Source organism: Brienomyrus brachyistius, chromosome 7, assembly GCF_023856365.1.
Source record: "Brienomyrus brachyistius isolate T26 chromosome 7, BBRACH_0.4, whole genome shotgun sequence".
NCBI classification, from domain to species: domain Eukaryota; kingdom Metazoa; phylum Chordata; class Actinopteri; order Osteoglossiformes; family Mormyridae; genus Brienomyrus; species Brienomyrus brachyistius.
This window is the reverse complement of record NC_064539.1, coordinates 27,308,105-27,323,369: the sequence shown is the minus strand read 5'-3', so window position 1 is coordinate 27,323,369 and position 15,265 is coordinate 27,308,105. Positions and strand designations below refer to the sequence as shown.

Below are 15,265 nucleotides of genomic sequence, written 5' to 3'. Positions count from 1 at the left end.
TAAGGACATAGTTCCTGGTTAAGTGGTTAAAGAGTCAATTAACATTACTACATACAGTGGGGCAAAAAAGTATTTGGTCAGCCACCGATTGTGCAAGTTCTCCCACTGAAAATGATGGCAGAGGTCAGTAATTTTCATCATAGGTACACTTCAACTGTGAGAGACAGAATGTGAAAAAAAAATCCATGAATTCACATGGTAGGATTTTTAAAGAATTTATTTGTAAATTAGGGTGGAAAATAAGTATTTGGTCAATAACAAAAATTCAACTCAATACTTTGTAACATAACCTTTGTTGGCAATAACAGAGGTCAAACGATTACTATAGGTCTTTACCAGGTTTGCACACACAGTAGCTGGTATTTTGGCCCATTCCTCCATGCAGATCTTCTCGAGAGCAGTGATGTTTTGGGGCTGTCGCCGAGCAACACGGACATTCAACTTCCTCCACAGATTTTCTATGGGGTTGAGGTCTGGAGACTGGCTAGGCCGCTCCAGGACTTTCAAATGCTTCTTACGGAGCCACTCCTTTGTTGCCCGGGCAGTGTGTTTGGGATCATTGTCATGTTGGAAGACCCAGCCACGTTTCATCTTCAAAGCTCTCACTGATGGAAGGAGGTTTTGGCTCAAGATCTCACGATACATGGCCCCATTCATTCTTTCCTTAACACGGATCAGTCGTCCTGTCCCCTTAGCAGAAAAACAGCCCCAAAGCATGATGTTTCCCCCCCCATGCTTCACAGTAGGTATGGTGTTCTTGGGATGCAACTCAGTATTCTTCTTCCTCCAAACACGACGAGTTGAGTTTAGACCAAAAAGTTCTACTTTGGTTTCATCTGACCACATGACATTCTCCCAATCCTCTGCTGTATCATCCATGTGCTCTCTGGCAAACTTCAGATGGGCCTGGACATGCACTGGCTTCAGCAGCGGAACACGTCTGGCACTGCAGGATTTGATTCCCTGCCGTTGTAGTGTGTTACTGATGGTGACCTTTGTTACTTTGGTCCCAGCTCTCTGCAGGTCATTCACCAGGTCCCCCCGTGTGGTTCTGGGATTTTTGCTCACCGTTCTCATGATCATTTTGACCCCACGGGATGAGATCTTGCGTGGAGCCCCAGATCGAGGGAGATTATCAGTGGTCTTGTATGTCTTCCATTTTCTGATAATTGCTCCCACAGTTGATTTTTTCACACCAAGCTGCTTGCCTATTGTAGATTCACTCTTCCCAGTCTGGTGCAGGTCTACAATTCTTTTCCTGGTGTCCTTCGAAAGCTCTTTGGTCTTGGCCATAGTGGAGTTTGGAGTCTGACTGTTTGAGGCTGTGGACAGGTGTCTTTTATACAGATAATGAGTTCGAACAGGTGCCATTAAGACAGGTAACGAGTGGAGGACAGAAAAGCTTCTTAAAGAAGACGTTACAGGTCTGTGAGAGCCAGAGATTTTCCTTGTTTGAATTGACCAAATACTTATTTTCCACCCTAATTTACAAATAAATTCTTTAAAAATCCTACCATGTGAATTCATGGATTTTTTTTTCACATTCTGTCTCTCACAGTTGAAGTGTACCTATGATGAAAATTACTGACCTCTGCCATCATTTTCAGTGGGAGAACTTGCACAATCGGTGGCTGACCAAATACTTTTTTGCCCCACTGTACATTCCAATTTGGTTGGTTTTGTAAACGAACAAAAAAATGTATCTATATCATAGATCATGATTCTAACGAAGAATATTGTGATATGACTACAGAAAAAAAGGCTTTTTGCAGCAAAATATGATCCCCTTGGCAGAAGTAATCCAGCCACGAATTGTGTGAAAATGCCTGTGGCTGTCTGATCATCTTCTTTCCAACATGTTTAGAATTTCTTCTAATCTCAGTTTCAAGCCCCATATTTCCTCTCACCTGCCGGTAAGGCCTGCATGAGCTGTTTTATTATGGGAAATGGGGTTCCTTCCTGCTGCTGCATCTTCTCCCTCTCTTCCCTGTTTATTTTGGCACTTTGAAATTCACACGCTTGACAGTGTTGCCTTGGTAAAAAGCTGTGTGATGTAACGTGTGGCTAAATCATGGAATGACACTCTCAGGGAATCGTGTTACCATGGGTCAGCTGGAACTTGAAATGGTAATAATAGCTTTGCAAATTGCTTCCTGCTGTCTGACACTTGAAGGACCAGATAAACATCAGAATTCCAACTTCAAATAATATTGGAGTGAGTGTTCGTATATTAATGGATATGGAAACTAATTCAATTGAGATCTGAATTATAGATTTTTAAGGCACTAAGGAATAAGGAAAACATTAACAGTGTTCTGGAACTGTAGTTTTTACAGTGTACCATGCCAAGAGTTTTCCTTGCCAATTAAGTCTGCTTCCCTGTAGTAGTTTTTATTGCTTTTAATTGCATTTGTTTTATTGTCTTGAGCAGATTATAGTTTGAACATAGGCTGCATTACACATGCACTGTATGCCATTTCTGCAGTTCTGTTACAGGACACACATTTTAGTGCAGGTTGGAACAGAATCCATGTCTTAAGAGAAGTTCTTCTGCCATTCAATCCCAAAGGTGCTCAACTGACTTTCTACAGCAGTAAATATTATATCATATTATAGATAAAAGGTTAAACCTGGTGATTTTGCCACTTAATGGCGTTGGGGGTGATTCCAGGTGCATCATTTCAGTTTGTTATACCTGCATGTTACTTTAATGACTAGTTTCTTAAACTGTCTCATTGTTTCTAACAATGTTTGTCTTTTTTTTCCTTTTCAGTCAAGAAGGCCAAGTTACAAGGACCCCCGTGTAAGTGATTTCCCTGCGGGTGGTGGGGGGGGGGGGGGGGGGGATTCAGCTCTGCCCTCAATGAAATAACGTCAAGTTGTGTGCAGTATTGAAATCCAAAACATTCTGCTTGTGGCGCAACTGACATTTCATTTCATTTGAAGTTATGTTCCGTATGATGTTCGGAGAATCTTGGAGTAGGCAGTGACCTTTTGAACTTTGGAGACAGCCTTATCTCATGAGCAAACATGAACTCCTGCAGCTGGTGTTAGAAGTTGTTTAGGTTATGTCTTTCTAATATCTGTACATTCATTAGTCTTCTATAATTGAAGTAGTTCAACTGTGATTTCCCACCCCATCTGTGCGGAGTTTGCATGTTCACCTTGTGTTTGCATGGGTTTCCTCTAGCTGCTCCATGTTCCAGCCCATACCATACAGTTTCGACTTTGTTGCAGTAGTTCCCCATGCTGTGTGATCGTATGCGAGCGTATACCCTGTGTTGCACTGGCATCTGGTCCACAGTATCCCCTTGCATGTTTCAGTCTTCCCAGGATAGACTTCAGGCTAACTCTTACCTTGTATTAGACGAATGGTTATGGCTGAATGGAAATGCAGCATAGCTCCACTGTTATCGTCTCAAGATTTTCAATTTCTTAGAGTTCATTTCCAGCTACATTTTCACTGTACTGTTTAGTAGAAGCAGCCTGCAGACTACTGTATTGTGAAACCCAATCCTGTTTTATCTCCAAATGAGAGAGAGACTGTTAATCTTTGCAGTCAGAACTATATGCTGATGGCTTGTAGTAAATATAGGTCATACCACTTAAATTGCCTGCTGCCTAAATCTTCCATTGTTTGCTCTAAAGGTTAAGATTTGATTCTTTAAGCTGTTGTGTTCTTGTTGCTTTGCTTCACCCAGCTTATTTGGATTCCCTCTATTGTTTAAGCAATGCAACAAGGTGTGGTGGATTTTAGAAAAGTTTCAGAGCTGTGCAGATCTTGTCATGCAATAGTCCTGGAGCTAAAAGTTTAAATTTTACTTAGTAAACTAGTTTACATCTGAACTAGCAGGTGAAATGTATTATGCAAAAAAAAAACTTTGGTAAGTTTTGATATTAAAAACCAGCACATTCTGTATTTCAAATTTTATTTCTTATAAGTTTATTGATTTTGTACAATTTTGTAAAACAGAACTGGGCTTTTGTAATTCTTAACCCTCAGTATGATATCTATACCTATTATACATGAACGGCGTTTCTCAGCTCCGGTGATTCCTCCTTTTGAAGTGGCTTGACTGCTGGGAAAGTGTGTTTGCCCTGGCTGAATGAACTTGTGTGACTCTTCATGTTTGTTTTGCAGGTTATTTCTTTAGTTTCACGGTCAGGTTTTGTGCTGCTCAGGGTTGGTTATATTAGCAGGTGAAGCCTATATTTACACAAGGATTATGTGTCTGCTTTTATTTCTGGGTGTCAGATTCTAAATTTTTTTACTAGTCTATTACAATATTAGACCTTACAATTAAATTATATTGAAAAAATCTTGAGTCAAGCAAACTGTTTACTAAACACAGATTCTCATTCAATTAGGTTTAAATCTGGTGTAATAATTTCTGTCAGAAGAACTTATGTTCTTATCACTGCTGATGAGATGGATCCCATTTTATCGTGTAAAGTGATTCACTTTTGTTGACACAGACATTTTGGGTTTATATTACAACTCTGTATTACATTCTATTACAATATCTATAATACAGCTGTATTCACGACTCTTGCTTGTTTTTATTTCTGCCATTAACCTAATAGGGCAGAATGATGTGAATTTTTTCTGGGCCACCTATCAAGGGCTCTTGCCATATATCCTCAGCGGTAGATTTTTTGAGAGATGAAGGGTTTTATTATATGCCCCCCCCCCCCCCCGCCCCCGATATATGCGGCAATACGGTGCAGAAAGGAGCCGTACAGCCATTGTATCCTCTGCTGCCATGCAGCCATATCATCAAAATAGCAAATGATTTTACACCCACAAATGTATCATGATTAAAACGGGAAAAAAATCTCGTAGTAATCTGGGCTCTTGAATTGATAATTCATGCTCTTGAGTTTCTAATTTATGCACTTAAGTTAGTTATTTGTTTCCTTGCATTAGCAATTCGTGCTCTCGATTTTCTAATTCGTTCCCTCGTAATATCAATTTATGTGCTTGAGTTACTAATTCGTGCTCTCGAATTGGTAATTTGTGTGTCCGAGTTACTAATCTGTGTGCTGGAGTTAGTAATGCTTTCCCTTGAATTAATTAGCAATTTGAGTGCACAAATTACTAACTCGAGAGCACGAATGAGTAGCTTGGGCACACGAATTATCAATTCGAGAGCACAGATTACTATGAGAAAAATATTATCTTTGCATTAGATCATCAAAAAAGAGCCTACCGTGTTATCTTGGTAGCTCCAATTTTTTACCTACCTTGAATTAGGAGTTTTTTTAGAGAACTTAATGAGCGTGAGATGGTATATAGGGCGTTGGTTTGTTTTTCTGTAGATGATTGTCTCTCTCACATTGATGTTACTGTACTTTTTGCGATCATTATCCGCTATACACAGGCAGGGTTCAGCAATGAATGTAAAGGTTCCAGGATGTTTGCTGGGTGTTTTTATAATGACAGTGTAACATGGGCGTATTCACTTTGCACAATTGTGATGTGCTATCGTAGATTAGTGTGAACAAGCCTGTGAGGAATGGGGAGGGTTTAGCTTCATCTAACTGCATTTCTTACATCACGTACCATGAATGTGAAATACTAAATATGTTCTCTCTTTATGTGTAAGAAATAAAAGTAATCCAGCCATATGTATTTGTTTTGTTCATTTTATAAATGGTTATTGTATTTCTATTACTTAAACAATGTATATTTTATGGGTTTTTATAACGCTATTAAGCAGCATACCACCTGTTGTCTTTTAGTGTGTGACCAGAGGTTTCTCATTTTATGCGATGGAATGATTATTTTCGTGTTTGCTATGCTGCCATAAGGATACCAGGATCTGAACTTGTATGGAGCTCTATTTTTAGGTACATTTTGACCTCATCTTTATTTTTATTTATCTGTTTATTTTTAAATCAGATCATGAATTTATGGAACTGTAGACTTGAGAAGCAAAAATGATAGGGTAGACTTTTGTTTTGTAATGTATGTATTTCAGTGTTTTGAATTTAACAAGCCAGAAACTGTTACCTCTCTTTAATATTACCTCTCCCCTCCATGGCTCTGCTGCTGCCAGAGACCTGCAGTTAAGCAAGTTGGCCTCTGCCATTTGGCTCCAGTGAGTGAGTCTGTGCCCTGCAATGATGAACTGAACTGAGTCCAGTGCCACTTAGGATAGACTTCAGGTCTCACAGTAACCCTGTACTTGAAAAGCGGTTGGATGGATGAATGGATTGACTGATGGGAACCATCAGGAGGCCAAAGAAACCTGAAACCATGAATAAGTGACCTACAGAGAGCCTTGAGTGCGAGTATCTACAGTACAGGGGCTTGCAAAGCTATTAGCTGACCTAACACTGCAGTGACGGAGTGTCTTTTAAGCCTAGTCTTAGGACTCATAAAGGCAGACTTCATCACCCAGCTTATTTGGATTCCCTCTGTTGTTTAAGCAATGCAACAAGGTGTGGTGCTTTTTAGAAAAGGCAGATGATCTGTATCAAGTACTTCTCAGGCAGCCGCTGTTGTGCATTATTGTTTTCTTGTCATGCGTTACTGAAATCTCATACTGTCTCTTGAACAAACAGCTGCTTTGTATGCAGACTGCCTTTGGGCTATTGTGAATATGTAAGGGTCTGCCTTAGAGGAAAGCAAAGCATTTCACCTGTTACCTGGATATCCTTGGGGCCTTGGAAGGTGCCTCATGGATGCCCTAATGCTGTGTGCATTCAGCAACGCCTGCTCTCCAGCTGGCCCTGTTTTGTGTTATTTGTTTTATTTTAGAGTCAACAGCCATCAATAATGGATGCATGCACTCCACAGGAGACAGGGATTGTCTGGTTAAAGTTTATTTTGGATGGTTAACACTCTCCGCCTGTCAAAATGACTGACACACACTGGCCAACTATCAACAGAAAATGGCTCACATTTAAACTTGTTTAATGGAGTTAAACATACCATTGTAACTTTATTTGTGTGGCTTTCTTGACTATATTTGACATTTAAGGATCTGCTCAGTGGTACAGAGCTCCGTTTTAGGTGCAGTGACTTGGACTTGTAGCTGACTTGTCCTTGAATGACTGATCTTTGAACAGATTGGCTGGCTTATATGGAGGGGTGGACAGTTCAGGTCCAGAAAGTAAAAATCCAGACCAAGATTTAGTTTCAACCAACCACTTTAATACTCCATGACTGTGACTCTTTATACTCTACTGATTGGTTGAAACAGAATCTTGGTCTGGATTTTTACTTTCTGGACCTGAACGCTCTACCTCGCCTTGCATATAACTACCATTTTCCATACTTGCTTGTTCTATGCAGGGTCGCAGGGGTCTGCCGCCTGTCTTGGAAGTAATGGGTGCCAGGCAAGGAATAACCCAGGATGTGGCACCAACCCATTGCAGGGAGCACACACCATTCACACACACACACACACACACCATTCACACACACACACACACACACACACACACATTCACACACACACACACACACACACACACACACACACACACACACACACACATTCACACCTATGGACAATTTGGCAACTCCACCTCATCTTGGCATGTTATTGGACTGTGGGAGGAAACCAGAGAACCCGGAAAACATCCCACAGTGACACTGGGAAATGCGTGCAAACCTGAACCCTAGTTTTCAGAGGTGTGATGAGATCATGCCAACCACAGCACCACCATGCTGCCCCTATGAGTAATTACCTTTTGATGTTGCTCTGTACAACAGTTCAATTTCCCTTGAAATTGGCTTTAGACCTATTTACAGTCTATAGATATGGAACTGAATTTGTTTATGCTTTTAACATGAAAATGTTTATGTATTGGAATAATTTGGTGTTAGAAACTTTTCTTACGGAGTTCTCGCCATGACATTTTTGCTCTTGTTGACATTGAGTCTGGCTGCTCTCTCCCATTGACTGGTGTTTTTGCCCTCAGAACTGCCACTGACTGGATATTTTTGTTAATTGTATGATTTTTTTTTTTTTGTAAACTCCAAAAACTGTAGTGTGTCATGGACTGTTTCTACTTTACTGGAGGTACTGCATCTGGTGCCAGCAATCATGCTCTGCTGATTTGTGACCCTTGACCCTGTCTGTATCCGCTCTGTATTAAGTTGCAACCACATGATTCTCTGTTTGCCGGAGCAAGCTGTTGACATTAATGAGCAGGTGTAATAAAATGGCTGCTGAGTGTGTTTGTGTGTGAGTGTAAGCGCAAACACTCGCACGCAAGCAAGGGGAGACTGGAGGAACCGATGATTAAGACTTTTAGCATTGCTATACGTGAGCTGTGAACATGCGCATCAGAAACAGTGTCAGGATTAACCAGGTTATCTAATGAAATAAATAGGGGGGCCCGCAGAAGTCTTGCTGCCCCCACTGCTGCTTGCTTATCTTCCCTCACTCATCAGGCAGCGGGGATGTGCGTATGCTATTAGTGGAGATGGGTCGTGGAAGAGTGATCCATCAGATCGTCACCATAGAGACGCTAGCTGATCTCTCTAGGCACCTGGAGTGCTGTTATTGTCTCTGTCTGTGCACAATGCAGGGGACTGATTATGACTTCTTCTCCTGCTGGAAAGTTAGCGATACCTTGACCTCCAGGATCACGGTTGCTCTTTTTACTGCATTATGGCTACTTTACTCTTTAGTGTTGTTATACTGCTCTTTTGCTCAAAGTCTGTTCTTGTCTGTTACTAGTACTCTGACTATAAGATTTAAACATGTGTTTTTGTTGGTCGAAGTTTTTTTCATAATTTATCTAACTGGTGAAACTATTTGTGTCGATTTGCAAAGTTTGCTCTCAAAAGTTATATAAACTCTTGCTTGCATATCCATGACTAATCAAATAGCTAAGTTTGTCTGCCTTTCAGTTCTGATTCAGGGACCTTGCCAGGTGTGTGTGTTTAATTGGATGCTTTCATTATTTATTTCCATTCTTGATAGCATTGGGAAATTAGACAGGTGCTTTGTCATGGTTAGACACATCCAAATTTCTCCTGTCTGCACACACATGTCCATACTCAAGCATCTGCACTCAGAGGGCATTTTCCAGTCTGCTGTCTTTACTTCCAGTTTAATAGTAAATGTAGGTTATACTTACATTTTACAGTCCACTATCTTCAGTACTTACTCAAGAAACTACCTTATGCAATTTCATTGTATTATCTGTTTCATATCTGTCGCTTGTATTCAAAGACTCTAAAGAGTGAAAGAACATTTAATTATGCAGCTTCAGTTTCAAACTTTTACATTAGTATAGTGGCTTGTGCAACAGACATAGTAATGGCTTTTGCAGTGTCGGACATTTCAGGTCCTAAAGCTACAAATCCAGCCCAAGATTTTGTTTCTACTAACCAGTTGAGTCCTCTGTGACTGTGACTCTTTATCCTCATCTGGCTGATAGAAAAAAAATCTTGGGCTGGATTTGTAGCTTCTGCACCTGTGGCCTGTAGTGCGAAGTGGGGTTACTGGCTTATCGGGGTAACTTGTCGGATTTAAGGTAGTCCAGTCAAAATGTAAGTGAACTAATATGAAGTCCATTTAAACTGTGGTACCTTAAATCCAACAAATCCGCTTTGGAGTACAGGTCACTGAAATGCCCAGTACTGGCTATTTGTCTCTCTTAAGGGTACAACATTTAATTATCTTATGTACTCTTTTACACCACCTGCTGTCCTGTTTGGTGAATGAAGTACATTTAGGTCTTCTTGTGAGAAACTGCTTTATAAGGAGGAGTGAAAAGGCTTTGTGAAATGGTTCAGTAGTTAATTAGAAGGTGTGGTAGGTCAGTGGGTAACGCAATTAAATTCCTCCAACACTCCAATGCATGTTGCATGGAAGCTGCATGTTTTGCAGGGATGTAATGGTACACAAAATTCACGGTACAATATACACCTTGGTTTCATGGTTCGGTGCAATTTTCGTATTGCAGGGAACACAGAATTTTGTTTTGAAATTGTTTATTAAAACTGCAAATGCAGTTAGGAACCAATAAACCAAAGGCAATGTATCTGTGAATGTATCTGAATATAAAGCCTAAAACACCTTATCTGCACGAAAGAAATATGTCAAATAAAGAAAATAAAAAAAAAATAAAGCTACATCATAACTGTCATAATGAACTAAATCCTGTTTATATCCCATGTTCTCTACTACTGTAATAGGGAGTCGCGAATCCATAATAAAGTATCGATTCTTTCAATCTGAATAATTTCATTCATTTAAATAGTGCTCTTTCATCTGGTAAATTAAATATTTACAATATTGGGAACAGGACATGAACTGCTACTAGACAGGGCTTCCAATACGGAGGAAGAAAGGGGAAGATCGAAGAAACAATCGAGGCCCCTCCGGCCACTTGACGAATTATATATATATATATTTTGTGTGTGTCCAGATAACAGACACATATGTATATACGTGAACAGGATAAGTGGTTGCAGAAAATGGATGGGTGTGTATGTGTGTGCGTGTGTGTGATGTTTTGTGTTTGCATGGGAGCATTGTTGGAAAAGCAGACATGAACACTGTGAATACATCTGGGCAGTCAGCTCTGATGAAGGAAATGAAAAGCACTGGTTAGGTCATCTGCTTGCTAATCCCTGCCACACAGGCTGCAGTTCATGGGAGACTGATCTCATCTAAACCATCTAAACCTGGTTTACAGGGCCCCGTATACAGTACATATGTAGCTGTTTTTTTTTGTTTTGTTTTACACGTGTTGGCAAACAACTGCTTTAAATTGCCTATTTTGTAAGTATACAAATTTGATTTAAAGAATTTATATAGCACAGGGCATTTATCATTTGTTATAATCAGACTTTGGGCTTTCTTACTATTAATTTAGCTGTTGTAAAAGAAGTAGGACGATACATTAAATGAAGTTTGTTTTCAAAACTGGGCATTTAGTAGCTTAATTAGTGAACACAAAGTTTAAATGTTATTTTAAATGTTAAATGCTGAGCAAATCCCTGCACATTACAAGGACAAAATGTTTAATCTGTGACTTGTCTTCCAAAAGTAGTGATTAGAGTGTGTACATGTGTGTTAAGACAGCACCATGTCTATCATCATTTCTCTCTCTGCACAGCGGGAATCCAGTGAGTTTCACAGTTAACAGTTTGCTGTTTTCAAAACTCCTTCAAGTTTTACAAGATTTTTTCCCCTCACAAATGAGGTGTCTTGTTAGCCTTCCTGCAGACTGTTTGCCTGCATGCGAGTTACACATGTCTATCTTTGTCTGGTTTCTGGGGAAATCCGCGTGGTATTTATGAGAATTTTAGTGCTTTAGCAGATGGCTGTGTGCATAATCCCTGTAACCCTGACCAGCATAAGTGGTTAGACGATGGATGGGAGATATAATGCAGTCTGCAGCACTGATATTAATGGAGGGCACCATGATAACTTCTGAAGGAAGGGATCGCGTAAATGTGCATAATTATCATTATGATAATATACTTATTCTGTATGACTAAAGTGGACAGTGCAGTCTAGAGTCTCTGTATGGCTTCTATTGATGTCTTGTTGAAAGGCATCATTTGTTTTCTAATAGACATTGATTTGAATATTAACAAGACAGCTTTGTGAAGTCTGTTTTTGCATTGAAGAGCAACTGAGGAATTGAATATACATTGCTGTAAAAACAAAGAATAACACTGTAGGTGGGGGCGACATTACAAAGCCCACGCCAGCGTTCTGACAGCACAGGTGTGCAGCCATTCATGCAAGCACACTTTGTCTCAATAAACAGCTCTAACTCTTATTTTCTCTAATTGTTTTTGACAATGCATTGCTGCAGTTCCAGCTGTCTCTCCCTTATGCTGCATTATCAGTCTTGAGCAAATGTCAAACTCGACATCTGACGATCCTAAACAATGCTCATTATCCACATGCTAAGCAGGGATGCCAAAATCATAGAATCTAGGGCATAATCATAAGGTTGCCACATATTTATGGGCTACACACTGAATGTGTATCAATGTCAGTCATAGGTTCTGGGGTAACCCGTATTTTGATAAGCAGATATATTTGCGTGGGCTGATGTCTATCACTCTGAATGGCAGTATTTTAGTGAATTACAGCTGCTTAAGTTACTAGTTTTCCCCATCCTCTGAATAACTTTTAAATTCACGCATAGGTATTTTTTGTTAAAATGAGTCAAAAGTAATTCTACGTGTAATGGGTGCTGGGACATTGCGTGGAGATGGGACGTGCATCATGCACTAAACACTGGGTGCTGGGACATTGCGTGGAGATGGGACGTGCATCATGCACTAAACACTGGGTGCTGGGACATTGCGTGGAGATGGGACGTGCATCATGCACTAAACACTGAGTGGTTGCAAAGGCTGCTGTGGTGCTAGAGACCGAGAGAATTACTCCACAGGCAGTTTTTACATCACTCTAATCTTTAAAGCATGAAGTATTTGATAGTCTTTCATCCTGCAATCTCTGAGTGCTCTGCATTTGAGGACCTAGCACTCGACATCCATTTTCAGCATAAGTTGTAATGGAAAGACGATAAACTGTTTTGAAGGAGTAATTGCTTGATAGGCAAACCCTTTACGAAGTTTGTCAGCTAGTGCCTGGGTTCCAGAAGATGATACCCCTAACGATCCATTAATGTTCTGGGATTACCTTTTTTTGGGCTGCTGTCTGCGTTGCAGGTTCTCGGTCCCATTCATGTACTGGGTGTATACCTGACTTCTTCCATACTGTTCAGGCTTATAAAAAACATGCAAACCATGAAATTAATATGAAGGAGCTTAGGATACGAAAGTGTGTGTGTGTGTGTGTGTGTGTGTGTGTGTAGGTAGGTGTGGGTTTGTGTTTACCATATTGTCTCCACAGATGTCCCCACCTGTTACTTTTTAGCTGGTGGGGACATTTTTCTGGTCCCTGTAATATAAACATCAATTCAATAAAAATATATGAATGCAATCAAAACACCAAAATAGGCAAAACTCTTGCTCTTTGTTTGGGTACTTATGATTAAATTCAAGGCTGGGTAAAGGTTAGGATTATGCCCATGGAAATGAATGGAGAATTCCCACAATGATAGGAATATATTCCTATGTGTGTGGTGTGTGTGTGCTGGTTCGGGGCCTGCTCAGTTCATCTACCAGCTCTTTGCATTGCAGCTCCCAGAAGTTAATTTTCTTTTTAGTGAAGTCCTGGACTTGGGTGGTATATGGCTCGGTAGGATGGGGATCCTGTCCCTGTAACGGGAATGTTGTGGGTTTGAATCCTGGCAGAGTAACCGTATTTCTGTTGGGAGGTTGAGCAGAGGCCCTTAACCCAAGGGGGTGCTGAATCTGGTTGACCATTTTCTCTGATTATAAGTTACATGTTGCTTTCGATGGTAGCTTCTGCCATGTAAAGGATTGTTGACTTTTGTACTTTTGTACATTCCCAATAATATTTTTAGAAATGGTAACTTTGCATTTTTGATACTGATGCATTGCAATATAAGCCCACTTCTGACGGTTGTTCTTTGAATTGCTTTTGAAGGAAAATGTGTCTGATTGACTGAGGATGAGTCACACTTTAGATTGTACTCCCAGCCCACTCAAAAGAAAAACAATATATTTAATTGCTCAATTTCCTTACAAAAAAACCCCAAAATATTATTTGACGATGATTACGCCTTGTTTTCTTTTGGTTTCATTGTTATATTTAGAACACTTTCAGCGGTGTTTCTCGTCACATGTCCAAGGTAGGAGGATGTGCAGTAACTAAGGGCCTGGAACTGCCTGCGTGATTGTTAATTTGACAAACTGTATGTGTTGTTCTTTTACCTTTATTGCAGATAAGTTCAATGCCTATGTGACTCTGAAGGTTCAAAATGTAAAAAGTACAACCATCGCAGTTCGTGGAGACCAGCCTTGCTGGGAGCAGGACTTCATGTTGTAAGTAGACTGACATACCCCACATTTCACGGACCTTTATTTTTAGCTTTCTTTATTGTGAATAATAATAATAGTAATAATAATAATAGTAATAATAATAATAACAATAATAATAATTAATAATAATAATAATAATTAATATATATATATATATATATATTTATCATTGGTAGTAGCAGTAGTACTTGTACATTCCATGCCAAGTTGGAATTACATTTGGAAATTATACCAACTGCAATGTTTTCCGTTCTGTTTAAGCTGATTCCTGTCTGGTTCTTGCCCAGCATCCGTGAGGCCCGTAGGCTTTCCGTTCTGCATGGAGAAAATTGCCCCTAAAGTGTTCAGTGGGTCTCCCTGCAAGGGAGCGAGGCTCTAAACTGAACGCTGTAATGCTGTATATGTTCCATGAGGGCTACATGTCATTGTTCTTTTGTTGGACCATTGTCTCCCGGGACACTGTAAACAAGGCAAAATAATGGATTGACCCAAATAATGAGAGCCTTGCTATCTGTGCACTGAAGCAGATGCTGGGTGCCTGCAATTTAAAGGTTCTTTCTCATAGGAAGCTCAGCTTAAGTAAACAAATTCTGTCGTATGCATCTTGGTTTTGAATGAGATTATTCAGCATAAACTGTCGTCGTTTTCTAAGACTAACTCATTTTGAACCTTTCGATAATAATGGTCGTTTGACTATACATTTCTGTCATGGAAATAGCTACACGAGAGCATGGGGGGTGGAGCCTATCCAGGCAGCACAGGGCTGAAGACTGGAGTGCACCCTGAATGGGATGTCAGTCCATTGCAGGACACGTGCATGCATGCATATGATCATTCTCTATAGGACAATTATCCTCTGTATGGTGTCGCGTTACTTTATTTGCTTTGATTACATTTTTATGGCATTGTTCATGGATGTCCAGGGTCGTATTGATAAAAGCAGTATTATTTTAATGCAAAAAACACCAAATTCATTCATTCATACAATAATTAACCACACTTTTACTGTGACTTAAAAATTAGCATCTTGGTAATACTGTATTCTTGATACTGATTCTAATAATATTACCTTTTGTATTTTATATCTATTAAATTGTTGGGTTGTTTAGAGTTATGTGAATACTTTTTTTGTGTGGCATACTTGTCTTTTCAAACTGTGTGTACAATAGGAATTAAGGGAAAATACATGTGACTGCAGTCAGTTGTATTTTCTTGGGGATAATGTTGAGCAAGAATGTGATTCATACTGACCCATTACCTTGCTATATGCACCCTTGCTAATCACTTAGGAGTTTGAAAGTAGTACTGTTTTTATGGATTAATGCTGCAAAATTTTATCTCAGAGGTTTTGAATAGTTAAAT

The 15,265-nt window shown here is 39.8% G+C and overlaps 1 protein-coding gene across 4 annotated transcripts in view; it reads left to right on the top strand.

Moving 5' to 3' along the window:
* Positions 1 to 15,265, top strand: part of LOC125745985 (protein unc-13 homolog B-like) — a 103,246-nt gene that overhangs the window by 9,987 nt on the left and 77,994 nt on the right. For 3 of the 4 annotated variants that reach the window (XM_049019393.1, XM_049019392.1, XM_049019391.1), the window contains 2 exons: positions 2,774 to 2,803; positions 13,807 to 13,906. In XM_049019393.1, the coding sequence (XP_048875350.1) occupies positions 2,774 to 2,803; positions 13,807 to 13,906 (130 nt within the window). The remainder of the gene's footprint in view (positions 1 to 2,773; positions 2,804 to 13,806; positions 13,907 to 15,265) is intronic. The other variant, XM_049019394.1, reaches the window with a different exon arrangement.